Source organism: Pelobates fuscus, chromosome 5 (genome assembly GCF_036172605.1).
Source record: "Pelobates fuscus isolate aPelFus1 chromosome 5, aPelFus1.pri, whole genome shotgun sequence".
Classification (NCBI taxonomy): domain Eukaryota; kingdom Metazoa; phylum Chordata; class Amphibia; order Anura; family Pelobatidae; genus Pelobates; species Pelobates fuscus.
This window is the reverse complement of record NC_086321.1, coordinates 177,949,782-177,971,720: the sequence shown is the minus strand read 5'-3', so window position 1 is coordinate 177,971,720 and position 21,939 is coordinate 177,949,782. Positions and strand designations below refer to the sequence as shown.

The 21,939-nt window shown below is 43.6% G+C and overlaps 1 protein-coding gene across 1 annotated transcript in view; it reads left to right on the top strand.

The window, feature by feature from the left end:
• PXMP2 (peroxisomal membrane protein 2) overlaps positions 1-21,939 on the top strand; it is a 95,725-nt gene that overhangs the window by 59,639 nt on the left and 14,147 nt on the right. Inside the window, exon 4 of the mRNA XM_063454776.1 lies at positions 8,705-8,824. Within this exon, the coding sequence (XP_063310846.1) occupies positions 8,705-8,824 (120 nt within the window). The remainder of the gene's footprint in view (positions 1-8,704; positions 8,825-21,939) is intronic.

Below are 21,939 nucleotides of genomic sequence, written 5' to 3'. Positions count from 1 at the left end.
ACCCCTACCCCCCCACACACCGCACCCCTACCCCCCCACACACCGCACCCCTACCCCCCCCACTCACCGCATCCCTACCCCCCCACACACACACCGCATCCCTACCCCCCCACACACACACTGCACCCCTACCCCCCCACACACACACTGCACCCCTACCTACCCCCCCCACACACACACAGCACTCCACATCCATACACACAAACACATACACTGCACCCCTCAATGCAATGTGTGTGTGTGTGTGTGTATTCGGCAAACTGTGTGTGTGTGTGTGTGTGTGTGTGTATATGTATTCAGCAGACTGTGTGTATGTATTCTCAGACTGTGTGTGCATTTAGCAGTCTGTGTGAATGTGTTCAGCAGTCTGTGTGTATGTATTGCATTTGTTGAAGATACTAATAAATACAGGGAGTGCAGAATTATTAGGCAAATGAGTATTTTGACCACATCATCCTCTTTATGCATGTTGTCTTACTCCAAGCTGTATAGGCTCGAAAGCCTACTACCAATTAAGCATATTAGGTGATGTGCATCTCTGTAATGAGAAGGGGTGTGGTCTAATGACATCAACACCCTATATCAGGTGTGCATAATTATTAGGCAACTTCCTTTCCTTTGGCAAAATGGGTCAAAAGAAGGACTTGACAGGCTCAGAAAAGTCAAAAATAGTGAGATATCTTGCAGAGGGATGCAGCACTCTTAAAATTGCAAAGCTTCTGAAGCGTGATCATCGAACAATCAAGCGTTTCATTCAAAATAGTCAACAGGGTCGCAAGAAGCGTGTGGAAAAACCAAGGCGCAAAATAACTGCCCATGAACTGAGAAAAGTCAAGCGTGCAGCTGCCAAGATGCCACTTGCCACCAGTTTGGCCATATTTCAGAGCTGCAACATCACTGGAGTGCCCAAAAGCACAAGGTGTGCAATACTCAGAGACATGGCCAAGGTAAGAAAGGCTGAAAGACGACCACCACTGAACAAGACACACAAGCTGAAACGTCAAGACTGGGCCAAGAAATATCTCAAGACTGATTTTTCTAAGGTTTTATGGACTGATGAAATGAGAGTGAGTCTTGATGGGCCAGATGGATGGGCCCGTGGCTGGATTGGTAAAGGGCAGAGAGCTCCAGTCCGACTCAGACGCCAGCGAGGTGGAGTACTGGTTTGGGCTGGTATCATCAAAGATGAGCTTGTGGGGCCTTTTCGGGTTGAGGATGGAGTCAAGCTCAACTCCCAGTCCTACTGCCAGTTTCTGGAAGACACCTTCTTCAAGCAGTGGTACAGGAAGAAGTCTGCATCCTTCAAGAAAAACATGATTTTCATGCAGGGCAATGCTCCATCACACGCGTCCAAGTACTCCACAGCGTGGCTGGCAAGAAAGGGTATAAAAGAAGAAAATCTAATGACATGACCTCCTTGTTCACCTTATCTGAACCCCATTGAGAACCTGTGGTCCATCATCAAATGTGAGATTTACAAGGAGGGAAAACAGTACACCTCTCTGAACAGTGTCTGGGAGGCTGTGGTTGCTGCTGTACGCAATGTTGATGGTGAACAGATCAAAACACATTTCTATTCAGCCATGGGTCCCAGATTTTATGAAAATAATTGTGTGTCATGCAGTTGTGCTGCAAGGACAGAGTGTCCTTGCAAAGAAAGGTGGCTATATTGGTCACTGATTTGTTTTTGTTTTGTTTTTGAATGTCAGAAATGTATATTTGTGAATGTTGAGATGTTATATTGGTTTCACTGGTAAAAATAATAATTGAAATGGGTATATATTTGTTTTTTGTTAAGTTGCCTAATAATTATGCACAGTAATAGTCACCTGCACACACAGATATCCCCCTAAAATAGCTATAACTAAAAACAAACTAAAAACTACTTCCAAAAATATTCAGCTTTGATATTAATGAGTTTTTTGGGTTCATTGAGAACATGGTTGTTGTTCAATAATAAAATTAATCCTCAAAAATACAACTTGCCTAATAATTCTGCACTCCCTGTATAAGCTTAATTTTATCTATTTATATCATTTTAAATTTGTATAATTGAACTCTGTGTATCTTCTTTTAAAACAAAAGATGTTAATTAGTTTGGACAACTGTACGAGTTGTTTTTTGTAAACTTAAACCTCAGTATTCAGGTTTAATTGCCGTGTTGGCACTTTGAGGAAAAGAAAAGTTGGCATGTATTGCGGTTTGGGCACTTGGGCTCAAAAAGGTTCGCCATCACTGGCCTAGAACTAGAAACTACTGGTAATATTGCTGATTTATATTTTGATTTAAAAAAAATAGCTTGAGCCATGCAAAATATTAAACCCAAGATTTGTGAACTTCTTCCTCAATGGGACCTTAATCTTGTGTTATCAAACCCATGTGAATGACTTTATGAACCTCTAGAAGACATTCCTCTTGGGCTATTAAAAAGTAGGGTTTTTGGGGGGGGGGCGGAGCTAGCAGCGCATCGGAGCAGACACGCTTTTGTGAGCTCCGACTCTTAAACGATCTAAAATAACACTTTCATGGTGGAACCAGACCCAAAAGAGCCCACACAACTGCCTAAGCTTCACTACATACCATGGGCCGAAAAGCTAAGAAGGCAAAGGCAGAAAAAGGCACTCACGGCAGAGATATCGGCGACATGCTGAGGAACACTCAACAGGCCGCATGGTCCAAAATGGCGGACGACCTAGCCTCATATTCCTCGGAGGAGTTTGACACAGACCTCATGAAGGGAGCGAGCTTTGGCCCCGCACCGGACCGTACCACTACACCTAAGGCATCTGGGGAGCCGGTCACAGCAGACCAGCTAAAGAGTATGCTGGCAGACCTGCGCAGGGACCTAGCGGCGGACATGGCCCACTATAGAGAAGCCATTGAAGGAGCCCAATCCAGAATCACGCTACTAGAGGCCAGCTCGAGTACACAGGACTCCAGGTTAACCACAGTGGAACAAAAAATGGAGGACCTGATTAAACAGCAAAATGCCAACACAGAACGGCTAGATGCACTGGAAGATCAGCGGAGGAGGTACAACTTAAAAATCCGTGGGATACCCGACTCAGTGGGCCTCTCGGAGCTTCCTCACTACATCAGGCAGTTCCTGGGGACCCTGATCCCGCCTAAACAAGTGAAATCCCTGAGATTGGACGGGATGTTCCGACTACCGAAGGCGGTAAGAGCACCAGCAGACGCTCCTGCCGACCTCATACTGCGCCTACAATCCCTGTCAGACAAAGCTACACTTTTAGCTGCGCTCAGAAATAAGACACCGCTGCCGTTCGAGGGTTCGACTCTGAATATTTTTCCGGATCTTACCAAGAACACCCTTGCCTGGCGAAAGTCCATGCAACCACTCCTGCAGCACCTCCGGGCCAAAGATAAGCCCTATCGATGGGGAACACCGCGAGCAGTATTCTTTACCCACAACGGGATCCCACGCAAAGCGCAGACCTTCCAGGAACTAGAGTCACTCCTCATAACTGAAGGCATACTCCAAGCGGCTACAAGGAGAGGCACAGAACTGTCCCAGCTCAACCCAGCGACTGTCCGGGAATTCACCCCAAGAGGGACCAGGAAGGCATCACCAGCTAGACACCCCACCTGAGGCATTACGGACAGGTCAAATTATGGGGACACTGTTATTCCACCAGGAACGTTTCTCACTCCGTTTGAGACCGCTGCTAGCAGGTCTACAAGTTACTTCTCCTTGGTTTTATTTTTGTTAACCGTTGCTATTTTCACATTTATTTTTAATAGACCGCAATCCTAGCTTAGGGACCTAGGCTTATTCTCTACCCTTGCAACAGCTGGCGACACTAGCCACACACCACAGCCCAACCACACTGCACAACAAAATCACAGCCAGGCTCTACCAATCTGCCCACAGCCCCAACGGAATAGCCTCCCCCCCCCCCCCCGAAATCCCCCCCACCCGGTCTCTTTCTACCGGTAGATGGCTGAGCCCACCCTGAAGCACACACGTATAGCTATCCGGTCGAGGGAACCCCCCACTGTGTCCACCACGACCCTAGGGTCACACTTGTTAACTCACCCAGGTGAGGCACAAGAGCTGTATGCTGCTCGTGTATATAATCCTGCGATCTACACCATATACCTGTGCAATATACATTGCAGCCCAAGAGGTAGAAACTAGTCGTAACAACGTGATAGGTTCATGTCTCGGACCTGTAGTACGAATCCTGTGAATGCTCAATTTATGTACCAATCTCTGCTATACCCGAGATTTTTCAGTCGCATGCGGGCTTATGCTCTGAACTCTAAACAGCATTTGGACACCTTATGGTGAGTTTAGGGTTAACCAGTTGCTAATCCCTGCCACACATGTTAATTTCCAGGACACAGCACCACAGAATGTTACACAAACGTATGCCATACCTTGCTATTATTATATATGTTCAATTCTGAGTGCCAATATTGTTAGGATGTTGCAAAAATGATTGTTCTCAAGTAGAGTATTATATATTGGGCATCCCCGCCTACCTTGTTATGTTCTCAATACAAAAAAAATGTGCAATTTTCTATGCCACTGATTATCATATCTATGCATGAATATGACTGTACGCTGTTGTGGCGTGTGGCTATGATATGTATTAACCTGCACAACAAAAATAAAGAATTAAAAAAAAAAAGTAGGGTTTTTGGGGCTGTCATTGTCAAGAACGCACCCTACTCCAAGAGTGTCTGTGATGTAGTTGTGGTGGTGAAAGGGTTAAAGTTCACTATTTTTCTGCACTAGATTGGAAATAATGATAAAATCACACTTAACACCACCCACACTTAAGCATAATTATATAAATATTACTATTTTAACGCTGCCACCACCAAGACAATTTATAAATGGGGTTCCTTGGTCCCCCAGGTAACTTAATAAAAACCCACCGAATACAACCTAGCACAATATTTAAGCAACTGAAAAACCCTAATTAGTCTCTTCAGCTAACACTATTCTTTACCAGACAAAGGCAGAACTTAAAAAAGGAATATTTATTATGAGTAAAAAAAAAAAAAAAGTCTCAGTACATACAAAAAATAGATGATAAACAGTTATTTGCACCAACAACAGATAAAAAAACAAAAAGGGGGGGGTGGAGCCTAGCTTCCAGGCTGAACAGACGTGCAGGAACCCAGCTCCTGACAAAAAATACTAATTTGAGGGTAAAACCCCCAAAAATCCAGCACGTCTAGTCTCTGGAGGATGATAAATGAGGAGGGGACACCCGGGGACACCGTCTGACACCCGAATCTCGACTACCAATAGCCGGGAACCCCAAAAAGGCCTACCTGGGATCGAATCGAGGAGAGACGGCCGCTCTTCTCGTTAGAGAACTAGCAAGCGGGCTCATCATACCTCCTAACTCCTACCCCCCCCCCCCCTTTGGACCGGTGGGGGATATCCCGGTCCACACTGAGCGACTGAAACACATACCATAAGCTACCACCCTCAAGATGCCCGCCGCAGCGCACTTCCTGCACAGCCCAGTAAACCTGACGGACCAAAGCTGAAGAGAGGCCTTTGAAGCCCGGTTTGAGGCTATTTGCCAGGCCTTCTGGGACCGCATAGCCAAGCGTGGACCCCTGCCTGCCCCTGCCCCAGCCATGCAACGGCAGACACATGTCCCTCTTCTGGGCAGGGTCGACTCACGAGCAGGACGACTCACGTTCCCGCAAGCCAGAAAGAGGCATTGGCACCACAGACCTGGAAATGGACTCTCCACTGTGGCACGCACGGGGCATAGGCTGAGGACGGCGGACAACTCATCCAACAGCCCATCGCCTGAAGCCCGACAACTGTCTGAGCCCTGACAACCCTACTTGGACACTGCTAAATGTAACTAGCCCATTGTACACACATGCTGACTCACACTATAGCTAGCTACGGAAATCTTTTGTATAGCTCTGGACTGTGATATAAACTTTGCATGTAAGCTGACGCTCAAACCAGCTTGTTACACATCTGGGACACCGCCTCCGCTTGGGAACCTGAAGGCAAACGTGGGGTAAAACCTACGAACAAGCCTGGGTGCATTGAGGGGATAATGACTTTTTACTACTCTAATGCTCAATTTTGTCATGTATATCCTAAGTATATGTGCCTAGGGAATTCCTTCCAGCTCACTCTTTTGTTTCTAACCAGCACCACTGTGCTTCACATTAGTAGATTAAGCAAGAGGCACTGGCAACCCACAAGCAGTTGGTCTGTCAGTATATTAACCTGCCTCACCTGCCTTAACTCACCATCGACAGGCTGACGTACAATAATACACCCATCTATGTCACCCCGCTATTGTCCAGCGTAGGCTATTAAATCAGGCGGAATTTTTGTAACCAACTTATCACAACCGTTATTGTTTGCCTTGATATTGTTTATGTTTTGCATACTAGCTAACACCTGATGCCTTCCAGACACATGCTATATATAGTAACTAAACTATGCTACTCTTGTTAACCTCAATCTAAATATAAAAAGTGTGCATGCTTTTCTCAAATACCTCAATGTTCAAGATAAATACGAAATGCTAGAGGATTGCCATTGGGTTACTTCACATGCGACTGTTATATGCATATGCGCCTCAAAAAAATAAACAAAAATAAAGATAAAATAACAGAAGTCCTAATCACTTACTCAGGTTTTCAACGTAAAACATCTGCCTCTGGCAAGGAAGATGGTGACTAACTCAAAATTTGATTTTGGCCCCGAGCAAGTACAATATACATCTCCGTATCAATGGATATATAACCTGTGGATTACCAAGCCTGGCCCAAAGGTGGAGATAAGTCATACCTACAGTAACTATAAGTGACCACCCCCTTGTGTTCCAGACCAACATCAATACAAATGGAAACATTTGGTTCCATCTTCTTTTATGTACTTGCCACAGAAATAATAATTGCATCTATGAATGTGTTGGCATTTTTCCATTCCATAGATATGTCACACTTCGTACTTGTGACCCAGTATGGCGGACATCACAAAGCCGCCCAACTGCATAAGTTACACAACTCATGTTTAGGCTTGATTAGAAGACGGTGCTTGTCCCATTCTAAACATAATAAACATAAGGCTTAATTATTAATCTGTGGGTAAGTATTAATGTTTCTTTTGGAAATGATACTGGAACCCAAGACTACTGGCCATTAACATATCAAAGGAACCCTTATCTAAGAGGGAATCTAGACATATGGCAAATAAGAGTCTTCCAGGCCACTTATATGTGACTTCTCACACCTTACAGGTAGGTCCCAGCTTCAAATAGGTATTTAGGCTGTAAACCTGCTTCCCTCCCATACAATCAAATTAACCCCTTTTGGAATTGACAATACCACCTCTACCAAGCAGCCAGTTCATCTATGTACTACACAAATTACAATAAATGACAATATTCTAAAGTGCAAAAATGAACTATGTACCCTTGCCGTCACGGTCATCTCGTCCAAAAATGCAAGCCCTGTCTCGTAAGCCTCCTTACAGTCTTCCACTTGGATAAACAGATAAAGTTCTCCTCAGTTGTTACTATATTATTTTCTTCCCAATTTCCTACAGTAAAAATCTGAACTAGGAAATAATGCTTCCATCCTTTTGTAACAATCCTAGAAGTCCTCTGAAATTAAAGGGACACCATACTCACCAGAACAACTACAGCTTAATGTAGTTGTTCTGGTGAGTATAATAGCTCCCTTCAGGCATTTTCATGTAAACACTGCCTTTTCAGAGAAAAGGTAGTGTTTACATTCCCCCTAGGGACACCTCCAAGTGGCCGCTTCTTAGATGGCCAGTGGAGGGGCTTCCAGCTCAGGGCTGCACAGTAAGCAGCCCTGACGTTCAGCATCCCCACGCTCTGCATGGAGACACTAAATTTTCTGATTGGCTAAAAATCAGCAATTTCGGTGATGTCACAAAGGGTATTTAGAAAGAAAAAAACTGCAGATGGATTGTTCCTTAATGATTGTATATTATAATCAGGGCCGCCATCAGAAGTTTAAGTGCCCCTTACCCAGTTCACATTCTGGACCCCCTGGTGACTGCCTCCAAATCCTGCCCACCAAGGCCCGCCTCCAAATCTCGCCCACATGAATAAACCCACGTACACAAATACACACACTGATACAAAAGGACACAGATACACATACACACATACTGAAACAGTATGTATGCCTATATGTGCATATGTCTGACACACATACTGACATCCATACACAGACAGACTGACATGCAGACGGGCATACATACACACAATTGCATCTCATTTTTTCCGCCACCCTCATGTTTTTTACTTTTTCGTTGCAGGAGGCTGACTGGGGCTGATGGGAATCGGCTGCCTCTCCCTCTTCACTGCCTGGCTGTCTCTCCTCCCGCGCGGAGTGAGCTGGGAGGAAGTGACCAGCTGTCACTTCCTCACAGCAGGACTTGAGTTTATTTTATTTTTTAAGGGGCCCTGTGGTACTATTACACAAAATGCTTGGGTCACCCGATGGTCACCAGCGGCAGCTCCACCGCTGATGGCGGACCTGGTTATAATACAGTACCTATATTATAGCAGGAACTTGTCTAATTTTTATTTCAAGCATCCTTGCCTTATTTCTCATTTTCTGCAGGTTAGGTTATGAGCCCATTTACGCACAATAGTCCATCCGTTATTACAACATTAACGTAGCACTTATTTCTTTCTTTTATATACAGGGTAAAGACTTGGCTACTCTGAACCAGAAGCTGAAAAATAGATATTGGTTAGCACTAAAGATGAATTGGAAGGTCTGGACACCAATTCAGTTTATAAATGTGAACTACATCCCAGTACAGGTAAAAGCATTTTGATGACTGTAGATAAAAGTAAGCAATTCCATAAGCAGACTTCGTTTACTGGTCATACTGCTTTTGCCACAGTGCCATTAATTTTGTTATCCTTACCAATTTTATTGTAAGAGTGTGGAATGTTTTTGTTTGTGTGTGTGTGTGTTTTTTTTGTGCTATTAAAAAAACAACATTCTTGGTGTGTAAAAAAATAAATCTCCCACTGAAGGCAGAAGGCCCACACATGGGTAGCCCTTTCCCACGTGGAGCTAAGATGGCCGCGGAACACGCACGTCACTGGGAGCCACGCGGGGTCGCAAGGGCCCACTGAGGTGACGGATCCCACAGACTGACCCCTCCAAGCGGCAGAATGGTCGGCGTGGAGGCGGCCCTAACCCCTGGATTTGGTGGTGGTCCAGGGAGGCCTACCCCCAACTCTGTGGCGTAGGCTGGACCCCTGGTGGCCGGGGGGACAAACACCGGCGACATGCAAGAGGCCGGAGAAAGGTGAGGCCTACCGGGGCTGGAGCTCCAGCGGGGAACTGCAGGGGTTGGGAAGGTGCAGGGGACAGAGGCCCGAGGATTTTTTTTTGGGGGGGGGGGTAGTCTGCCGGACTACTGATGTCCCTGAGTGCCCACAGCACTGAAGAACCGTGGCCGGCTGGCCGAAGCAGGCCCGGAGGGGAACAGAGGGGATTGGTCGCATCGGGGGAGCTGGAGAGACCCTGTAATAAACGAACAGCATGGCATAAATATGTACTCATGGCATAAGCCTGCAAGAGGCCATGGTAGAGGGAAGCCCGCTCAGATACCTCACAGGAGGCCATTAACCCCACGCTGGACATTTCTTCTCACCAGGCATTACAACGCCATCTCCAGTGGAGAGACTCACATATTATTGTTTACTGTTACACAGATCCAGATCAGGATATACCTTGTTGCTGAAATAATTACTGCTAATATCAATACACTTAATTCATGGCATGCCTATTCCGCAATTAACTAGACGCTGCTATAATGTTAAAAGATATGATTTATCATTGCCTCACGATGCCTGACTAATATACTACTTCTGCCATATACGTTTACCGCACCATATGTTTAGGCGGTTATTTGAGCCTAACGAAGCGCTTCATGCTGAACATGGACAGTGCTTAGTATTAGCATTTGTTTGCTTCTATATTATTTCACCTGTAGATTCTAAACAGGTTATGCATTATTGGTTTGTTTTTGCATATTTTATATATATTTTTTCAATTCTTTATTTTTGCGTGCATAAAGTAAAAATGGTAACAAATACTTTTGACGTGCCCCAACAGCATGTGTTCACAAGTCAACAGTTAACATCAAGTAACTAAGGCATGACATTGGCGTACATTGCACATTTTTATATTTTGACATAATTGTTAGCCGTGGGTGTCAGTAGTCATAAGTTAAGAAAATAAAAATGCATGAGAGATTTAACAGCGTTCGTGTAAGGTGCGTCTCTCAGTGTGAGGTTGTTATTGTACCAATACTATGAGTTACTGCATGCCTGCATTTGCCAACATTTTATATGTTAACCAGCTATAACTTTAAATCAGCTATTCAATTTAGAGGAGGCACTGGTTATTTAAATGTAGAGTGAGGGCAGTGTGCGAAGGCTATAAAATACGTAGGTCTCTTATACCACAGTACAAGAGATCTGAGATTTAAGCATATTTCTGTTCTGTGGTAAGTGTAGTAGGACCTCAGCCTAGGAGGTTCCGCTCAATAACCCCTGAGCAGTATGGGGGGTAGACACTTAAATATTGTCTTTGCTTTGCTTTATATGTTATGGGTAGACCAACACATCATACACAATATGAATTAAACTTAAAAATTAAACTGGTAGCTGGAGTGTTATTTAAGGCCCGATTAGAGCCCACGTCTGGTATTCTGTTCCGCCCTCAGCCGGTATCCACAGCGGCTCTTGGGGTGAAGGGTACCACCTTGGCAATGTCCCATGTGCTACGTGGCCCGCTTCCTGAGCCTGTGGATGGGGATATGCCTAGTTTCTTGAGAAACTCCTCGTTGTCGTCCGCAGAGGTGAGTGGATAGGTGCGGCCGTCTTTGGTAGCTTGGAGAGTTCGAGAGGGGCCCCATTTATATGCGATGCCCGCCGAGCGTAGGGTCTGGGTAACTTCTTGGAAGGATCTCCTCCATTGTAGTGTTGAGCAGCATAAGTCCTGCAGGAATATTGGTTACATGTCTTCGAAGCCATAAGGTGTCTTGTTTCTTACTGCCTCTTGGACCGCCGCTCTCTCGGGTCAGTACGAAGCGTACTAGAACATCGCGGGTAGCTCCAGCCGGAGCCCTGTTGGACTGTGCTAATCGAAAACAGCCGTCTATTTGTAGATTTTTCGCTGAACGTTGCGGCATAAGGGAGGTGAAGAGGCGCCTTAGGAAGTGTGGCATCTCTTGGTCATTGATCGTTTCAGCAATACCTCTTATTTTGAGGTTGTTGCGTCTTCGAGAGTCCTCCATGTTGTCCAGTTTTATCTGTAGGGCCCTGTGGGCAGCTTGTAGAGTTCGGATTTTCTCATTGTTGATGTCTTGTTGGTGAGTTACTGTGGAGAGGTGTTCTTCCGTTGCCCCTACTCGGGCCGTGACCGCAGCGTGTATGTCTCCTTTTGTAGCCAGAGCCGATAGGTACCCCGCTAGCGATGTGGATATGTGGCCCGCTGTCTGAGGAATTTTATCCAGGGCATCCATGCCTTCCTCATCAGAGGAGGTGTAGGGAGAGTCGAGTGGCGCCGCCATTTTAGGTTTAGGCCTCTACTGCAGGAGGTCTCCAATGTTGCGGGAGCCTTCCCCGTTCAGGGTTTTCAGTTTTTTTGCTTTTTTTCCCCCTATCTTGGGTGGAGTTGTTGGGGTCGGTGTTCGCCGATGTTGGAATATTAAACGCCTCGCTGCCTATTTCTGTGGGTTATACAGCGGGAGCTCAGCCGCCATGCGTCTGCTCCCTTCGGTGTCCAGGCCACGCCCCCCGCATATTTATATTTTTAATTCAGTTTAAAACTGAATGTGAGGTTAATGTCACAGTGCTTCAAAGGGCTAAAGTACACTGTCGTGGATTGCCTACTCTATAGATACAGACAGGATACATATCACAACAAACTTTTTTGCATGGCTACCCGACAGAATGGACGCAATGTCTACAACAGCTAATACGAGGACTCTTAATTACGCCCAGATCACTTAAGGCCGCGCTCACACCGCACACTAGGAATACCTACATGAACTTAACATAAGACATAGGTACATGGCCGCACCGGCCTAAACAGGCTGAACTAAACCTTTATTTTTTCCTGAGAATATGTTGCTTGACTCATGACACACACGCGCGCTTGTTTGTAATACTCGCACTGATTTCACCTATATACATTGACAAACCAGCCCATGCATACACAGCACTTTTTTTTTTTTTTTTATGATTTATTTGAATTTTTTCCATTTATTATATAAAGTTACATACTTTACAAACAAACATAAATATTCATACAAAGTACGATTATCATACATTGTTACAAATATCATAAACATACAACACAATCGAAACAGCGCATTTCTGGATGTTTTTAATCTATCCTGGTATTATCGTTCTCTAGAAAATTCATTATAACTTTTTAATTACCCCTTATTTATCTACCTCCTTTTTTAATACTTGTGTCATTCACATACAGGTCTCTCAAGGATCTTAATCCATTTGTCCCAAATGTTATCGTTTTTCGTACTATTACAGTAATAGGAGGATATTACTCTTTCCATCTTACATTGATAAATGATAGCTTCTTTACATTGTTGCCAAGAATCTATTGCCTTATTTTTCCAATTCCTAGCAATGGACATTTTAATAGCGATCAATGCATGGATTATGAAATATTTCTCATCTTTCCCTAATTGTGGTAATTTCAAATGTAACAATACCATTTCTGGTGCCCATTTTTGTGTAATGCCCAATATTTTATTAACTAAAAAACAATCCCATGCTCTCCTCAGCGGTGCACATTTCCACCATATATGTAATTCATCTGCATCTTCTGCACCACATCTCCAACATCCCAAACTTTCTATATTTGAAAACTTTCGTATCTTTCCCGGGGTCCAAATACCATCTGTTTAATATTTTGTAATGTGCCTCCATAATGTTTAAGCAGTGTACTGTGGAGTAGACCGATTGAAGGGCCTTATACCAGTCTTTTAACTCAATTTTAATTTGTAGATCTCTTTCCCATTTAATTTTAGCTGGAGAATGGATCTGCACTTTAATTAAATTTAGTATTTCAACACATTTTGTTAATATCTTTGTGTTTTTTTTTTCTGCATTTATCAATTTATTCAGTTTATAAGCTGGAGAATGTTCAGTCAGATGGGGTACAACTCTATATAGAAAGCTTTTTATTCTTCTAAAATTAAAATTCTGTGATATTGGGATGTTAAAGACAGTACAGAGATCATTATAAGACATAATTTTATTTTCGTCAAATATATCTGAGATTTTATTAATGCCATGTCTAGTCCACTGACTGACATCTATATTTTCTATCCATTTCCTCAGATATCTAAACGGTAATGCCGGCAAAATTTTGTCTTTCAATTCCAATTGTTTTTTAAAATAAGTCCAGTATTTAACCTGAGGATTTAATATTATGTTTTCGGTTTGACATAATTTATATTTATTACGGGATAAGGTTTTTATAGGCCACAACAATTTAACTATATTATGTGGTTCCGAGATATCCTCTCCCTCTAATTCACACCAATCTTGTGGGTATATCTCTTGATTAATTGTATTTACTGTATGCATCAGCTGTGCAGCTTGGTGATACAAAAAAATATTGTGAAATCCTGTTCCCCCTTGTTTGTATTTTAAATACATAAGATCTTGTCCTATTCTAGGCTTCTTGTTATTCCAAATGTAATTTCTGAAGATCTTATTAATATTTGTTAGACAATGGGGTTGAATCGGCAACGGAATCATCCTTAACAGGTAAATAATCTTAGGAAATATATAAGCCCTTATAGAATTAATTCTTCCCCACCAAGATATCTCAAGTTTACTCCATAGTTTAAGGAGGTGAGTAGTTTCTTTTATCAAAGGTGTCAAATTAGCTCTCATAATATTTTCAGGATCATAGACTATATTTATCCCCAAATATACAAAACTCTTCCTCTCCCATCTAAAATCATACTGTCTATTTAAAAAATTACATTGAAGGGGGCGGAGCCAAGCTGCAGAGCAGGGAAGCCGCATGGCACAGCAGCTCCTGCGATTTAACTCTAAAAAACGGCTATTTTTTCTGAATAAAACAACCAAAACGGCTGAAAACCCCAGGCTACAGAGGGGAAACCGACAAAAAAATAAACAAAAGCCCGACCAGCCGAGACCTGGCCTGGACATCTGAGCCATGTGGAGACAGGCACAGGGAGCAACTGGGCCCAGGATAGCAGACTACCCAGAAACTTATTCGGAGCTGTCTTGACGACTTCTCCCAGGGGGAGGACACGCACATACCTCTCGGCCTACCGGACCCAGACAATGCACCTGTTACTACAGCGGTGCTTAAGGCGCTTCTGGCGGGCCCACAGACCACGATCCAGGCAGACATGGCAGGCCTCCGCACGGACCTCCAGGGCATAACCGGGAGACTGAGTACCCTGGAAGAGACATCCACTACCACCACGACCCAAATTGCCTCCATGCAGCAGGAGATAAGGGGCCTGCAAATCAAAACAGAGGCCTATGAGTGGCGATTCGCCGAACTGGAGGACGCACGCCGAACGGCCAACATAAAGATACAGGGCATACCTGATAACATGGCGGAGGAACTACCCCACTTCGTGCGAAGACTTCTAGCAGCGCTACTACCATCACGGCTAGCAAAAGCCGTAAGTCTGGATGGTGTTTACAGGGTCCCTAAATCAGCCAAAGCCCCAAAAGCAGCTACCAGAGATACCATAATCTGCTTCCAGCACAGGGAGGACAGAGCGGCAACTATGGCGGCGGCAAGAAATCACACCCAGTACTCCTTTGAATCAACATCACTTACCTTTTTCACAGACTTAACCGGCAGCACCCTGGCCTGGAGGAGGTCGCTCCGGCCGTTCACTGCGATTCTTCAACAGAAAGGCATAACATATAGGTGGTGCCTCAACAGCACCCTGCTAGTACACCAGGGCGAGAACACACATGAAGTATACGACCTGCAGGGTGCACAAGACCTACTAGCCACGTTGGGACTGCCTCAGGATGAAATGCGCCCCACGGCACACACCGGGACCACCAAACCAAGGCTTTGGCGGGATCCTGATCGGGTACACACCTTTGTCCCGCAACGGCCCAGACATGGAACCCCTGCTGACAACCCAGCGTGAAGGACTCGTGAAGGGAACACGAAAACCACGCTAAATCTTTGCCCGGGACAGTTAGACCTAACTTTGACAGAGTTAATATTTTTTTTATGACTCCTCAGATATGGTAGTCGTTCTGATTAATTTGCTTATTTGATACATTTTGCCTGTTATCACCCATGTTTGAACCCTTCACCAGCAGGACACAAATAATGATGCCGGCCATCTACACACATTACACATAGACCTATGCCACCTATCGGATTAATTAATCTCCGCTCCCTCCCCCCCCCGCCCTCATCAGATTTAAGACTACACATACCTATTTACGGCGGGCGGGTTTTATTTTATTTATTCATTTTGCCTTTTGACTTGCTTTAACTTTATTGGTAAGGAGTTTATCAGCTTTATTTCCCCTGTAGTAGAAATTAGTTTTCATATATTGTAAATTTCTATTAGCTTTAGCTATTAAAATATCGTTCATTTTACGCTCTATTATCCTTATTTGGTTTGCTCGCTCTCTTGTAGGCGAAGTCATATTTATTTTATTATATTCACTTAATTCTATATATAACTCTGAAAGAGATTTCCCTTTATTTATTTTTCCATGCGCAGCCATACTGATTAAATGGCCTCTTATAACGCTTTTAAATGCACACCATTTTATCATGGGTGATACCCCATCCTTTTCATTATCTATCCAATATGTGTCTATTGCCTTAGCTATTTGTTCTTTATTGTCCTCTGGCATTAATATTTTCTTGTCCAATTTCCATTCTGTTCTTTGTCTAATAAATTTATCTTTTAATTGGACCTTTATCATATTATGATCAGACCAGGTAATAGAGACTATATTAGAAGATTTTATTCTACCCAGCAGATTGCGTTCTATTAGAATTAGATCGATTCTTGAATATGAACAATGAGTCTTGCTGAAACATGTAAAATCTCTATCAGTGGGATGGAACATCCTCCAGCAGTCCATAAGAGCTGCATTTTGTATAATATTTCTTAATTTTTCGGATTGATTAATCCTAGAAATTATTTTACCTTTTTCAGACCTCTTGTCTAATTTATGGTCCATTACGGAATTAAAGTCACCCAAAACTATAAGAGTACCTTGCTTAATTTTTTCTACTTTCGTTAAAACTTTTTGTATAAACTGCATAGATATTAACTATTGTATATAGTTCTTCATCAATAGCGCAGATTAATATAATCTATCTGCCCCTTTTATCTATACTCTGATGTTTTATGGAGACATTTATTTTAGCTGAAAAAAAAAATCGTTACTCCTCTTTTTTCTTTCTCTTTAAATGACGAACATACTGAAAGAGGGAAATCTCGAAATCTAAATCTCCCTACATCAGCTTGTCGCCAGTGCGTCTCTTGTAAACACACTATATGGGCATTTTCTGTTTTCATACAATCTATTACTATTATACTTTTTTGGGGTGAATTAAGACCTTGCACATTAATAGTCACAAAGTTTACCATTTATCCGCAGATTATTAACCTGATATAATAGGCATCAGCCTATTTGTAACTTGTATCATAATGACTTTCTATAAGGTTATAATATCTTCTATTGCCTATCAGACATTTACACATACATATCAATTTTCCATGATAGATTTCTGTTTCCTTTATATATTACACTTAAAGCGCTGTTTCGGTACAAGACTAACACTAGACATTTTAAAAATTCAAACCTACTAAAACATACATCCCTTTAAGGAAGTTTGCATGATTTTGGTGAATATCCCCTTTCACCAAACCGTCCACCAAGATCCCTAGTGGGATCAATTTTGTGATGCTGAATACCTCAATGAAAGAGATATTGGTACTTTCATTATCATATAAATTAAAAAAAAAATGTATATATCAATATTCCTCTTTCCCTTCTTCAATATTATTTTCTCTATTGATGAGAATTGTGATCGCAATTCATTTTACTTTTTCTTCTCTTTACTCATGTGTAATGTTTATAACTTCCATTCTAATAAAAATCTTACTGAATCTCATCCGGTCTTTATCAAATTAAGTATAGTGCACCATTAATACTTTACTACTAACCTATATTTTTGAATCGTGGTCGTGCCATCTATTATTTAAATTACAATTAACATTCACAACACTAAATATTACCTTGCCTTATAATATCTCCTTATATAGTACCCCTGTGAGTCGCTACCTTATTATTCTACGATATTATTCTACTTGCATAACTAATGTGTGCTCTCTTTCTCAAAGGAAAAGGAGAGAAGAAAAAATAAATAAATATATATATATATATATATATATATATATATATATATATATATATGTAAAGGCTTTGCCTGTAGTTGTGGGAGGGGCTTGAATTCCCTTAAAAGGGCTGCCAATCCCCTCCCACCTTACCGTGGACAGTCTGGCGAGTCACGTGACTTCGGACTGAACTTCCGGTTCCCTGATGGCTTGCAGCTGTTTCAGAATGATGGCCAGCAGTTCCTCCTGTCGGCTGGCGTTCCTCCTTTCACGGCTGTTTTCGGCGGGAGGTGAGTAGGCAGGCCGGTATCATTGTACCGACCTGCGGACCACACACAGCCTGACCCGCCTAGGTCCATGGCTGCTGTACAGGGGCATCGGCTCAGGGATTCACTGAGTTCCCCGCAGGGGGGCCGGGCCCCCATGACAACTTACCCGAGTGCCAAACTAACCTAAGTACCCCCTCAGCCGGCACTCACCACAGTGCTCTGCTGGCTACTAGTCTCTAGTGCGGCTCGGTAACCTCCTCCCCCACGGTGTCACCTCCAGGGCAGGAGTGTACCCACATGCCAGGTCCTTACTCCCCCCCGCCCCCCCCCCATCAACACGGGCACGGAAGATTGTCACTTAGCAACAGGGGCGGAGGGGTTTCACTTACCGGCCACGCATCTCCCTGTAACAGGGGCACCAAGGGTAGTTGACGTACCGGCTTCCCTCCAAGACCGGCGTCGGTCCATTTACGGCAGTAAAGTAAGATCTTACCACGGCTCTGCACAGCAGTATAGGCGGGAAAGCACTAAGTCAGCTCAAATCCCATCATGCTCAGCCAGTAAGTGAGTAATAATGGCACTGTCAGGGAAACGGCGTTCCCACACAATTTCTGTTTGTATACATGAGGGGGAATTTTGGGCATTCCTTATTATGTAATATCATTTGCTGTGGTTGTGTGAACTGGTATTGCTGACTGATATTAGGTTCGGCTACATTCCAGCTATTCGGTTACACGATTTAGCTTGTTTCAGTCTTGTCGCCACCTGGTGGCCTGATTGTGTAATGTCATGTCCCTGGTTTTAAGTCATATGCCCCTGTTGTTTTAACCCCTTAAGGACCAAACGTCTGGAATAAAAGGGAATCATGACATGTCACACATGTCATGTGTCATTAAGGGGTTAAGGGTTTAACCATATGCCCCTGTTGTTTTAAAGGTTTTACAGATTCCAAGTAAATGTATTTATGTGTGGGTGTTCTAAATATACGGTATGCAGCTGGTTAATTTATCTGTTAGCTGGCAATTATGTTGTTCCTACAAGGTCATTTCAGGATGTTAAGCTTACGTTTCTGTGACATCGCTCCAATACTGGCCTTATTAGGTTGATAACATGATTGTAGGTTGTACGCATTGCAAGTTATTTTATTGCATTAACATCTCGCTTTTTAGGTACCTAGGTCATGCTGCAAGGTTGCTTTACAAGCACTGCAATTCCTTTCACCTACCTCTGTCTTATGTTCATTGTTTATCTTTAGGTTCTGGTAGGTTTTCCGTTATGGTTTGAGTCCTCAATCTGGGTCCCTCACATAACTGGTACGCACAGATACTCCCCTTATCAATTTTCTGAATTGCAGCACGTATCTACTGCCACCCTCTCGCTCCTATTTTCCTGCAAGTGATTTCGTCCTGACTCAAACTTTATCAGGCACATTTCACAACCCCGTACTTTCTATTTAGAGTGGTACTGGCTTTTGGAGAATTAGGTTGCCCAACTAGGTTCTGTTTTCCGGTCTTAATCCATACGTTAGTGGTCCCGCGAGGCCAACACCCATCCTCATACTCGGAGGTATACGTCCCTCGGCCCAAATCATAGGTAGCCGCCTCGCATGGTTGCATAGGGAGGGCCTCCCATGTCACTCCCATTCTATCTTATGCTTTAGTTGCCACCGAGAGGCCGACACCCTGCCACAACGTTCGGTGGCCTCAAAATATCCCCTCGGGCCAACGCATAGTTAGCGCCTCTCACGCCGCTTGGCATTTAGTAGGGACTCATCTGTCACGTTGAGGTAGCTTAATTCTTCGCCACTTGGCTTTTAGCTAGCCTGCCAGTACCAGGTCCTTTTTCCTCATATAATACTCAGGTTACATATGCACGGGTACTCAATCCCCTTATCGTTTTACTAGGTTACAGCACATATCTAACACCTCCCTCGCTCCTATTTTCCTGCTGGTAATCCCACAAGGTATGTTTTTCTGGCCTTCTACGCCTTACGTTAGTGGTCCCGCGAGGCCAACACCCATCCTCAATTCGGAGGTACGGCATCCCCTCGGGCCAATGCATAGCTAGCCGCCTCGCTTGGTTGCATAGGGAGGGCCTCACTTGTCACTCCCTTTCTGTCTTATGCCTTTACAAGTCACAGAGAGGCCATCACCCCGCCATAATGCCAATGGCCACGTACCCCACACGAGCCAAATCATAGATAGAGCCTCTCAAAGCCACTTGGCTACTAGCAGGGCCTCACCTGTCACGTTGCTTAGTAATTCTTCGCCGCTTGGCATTAGTAACAATATAAAAATAATAAAATAAATTGTTTCTGTTAGATGTCACAGTTCCGGAGGGGCTGGTGGTTGCTGGTTCAGATGCCGTGGCATGCTCTGGTTTGACGGCCTTCGGAGGGAATATATGGCGTTGCGCGTCATGACCCATAGGCATTAAGTCCCGATCCAGCTTCTCCTATACTCCAAACTTGTTTCATATGATATCCGTTCATGAAGCTGCCATAGCCTGGAGACCAATATGGTCCAGTCACACTGTCAGACATTATTCACATACACCATTGTACATAGGGGCCGATCTTCATCTCTGGTCTTAAGGAGACTATTAAGGGAAAACACGTGTATAGCTGCTTGCTAATTTTTCTCTTGTATTCACATGCCGGGTTTCACAAACGTCTCAGCGGACCACATTCATCGGTTTCGTTTCGGGGCCTAAGCCAGACACTACTCACCTCTTCCAGGATAGCTTACCGGCCCGCCATTCCGAGACATGCTCATGGAATAAGGTATGGTTTAACCTTGCACATCACATTTCTCACCTTACACTTTCAGTCAACAAAGGTAAAGGGTGTTCACATATTTCACTAAGGCTGTAGGAGGGTTCAAGCTATTGACATGTTTGCTATGGAATCTGTTTTGGGGTTCACTTCTTTTGCCACCTTAAACTCATAATCATTTAACACAATTAAACGGGATCTTATGGATATCCAACACCACATGCTCCTACAACACCCCAACGATACAGGATTCCTTTTATATTATCTGATAAAGACCTACTGAAAGGAATTCATATCCAAACACCTGTGCCATATCAAAGGCTACTCATCCACACAACATATTCATTCACTATCCAACTATGTATTCAGCTCCTGCGGAACACATGACCATACAACAATAAAACAGCCAAACCTCTAGCATACTATGGGTTCTTACATCCCATGACTTACCACTAAGAACCACAGACACCATAGACCATTAGGACCTATCTTTACATCAGCCTATACCTAGCCCTATAGCACATACGGTTAACATACCCCTATTACCTACTCTAAACTATGAGGCCCGGTAAAGTTCTGGATACTTATTGCACCACTTTACAGATACAGCCAGTCCAGCCATTTTCAGAACTTCATGGCTCCCATTCATACAGCATCTTAAGGTATGCTTCGTGTTCACTTACTGTTAACTAGGCTCGGCATATACAAACCTTTCATCAGGACACTCCTACCCCATTGGGGCAGCATTCTCAGCTTCCTTCAACCATATTCTAGCTCATGTCATCGGGACTATGGGATGCTGGACGTGCTCCACCTATACTCTTTACAGCCCGAACCAGTGGAAGAGGTAATACAAGCTTTTGTGACTTATCCGAATAAACGATTGTTGTTATATGATAAATTGGTATGGTATTTTCTTTTGCCCACTTTTATTACAGGCCTACTGCTCTGTCGGTTCCGGCACACCACAACCGACTGGTGTAATTTGAATATGTCTATTGGTTAAATATACTAGGTTACACTATCATTACGGCTAGATTGCCCCGACCACAAATGTAAAGGCTTTGCCTGTAGTTGTGGGAGGGGCTTGAATTCCCTTAAAAGGGCTGCCAATCCCCTCCCACCTTACCGTGGACAGTCTGGCGAGTCACCCCTCCCACCGCTCCCTCTATTCATATCACCCTCTAAGGTGGGCCCACTTTTATTACAGGCCTACTGCTCTGTCGGTTCCGGCACACCACAACCGACTGGTGTAATTTGAATATGTCTATTGGTTAAATATACTAGGTTACACTATCATTACGGCTAGATTGCCCCGACCACAAATATATATATATACACACACACAATACATATAAACCCATCTCTACACATATATATATGCTATTCAGTCAATAGCTGCAAATTTAATTTCATTAAACCATTTTTCTATAGCCGCTACATCAGAGAATGTATATGATTTT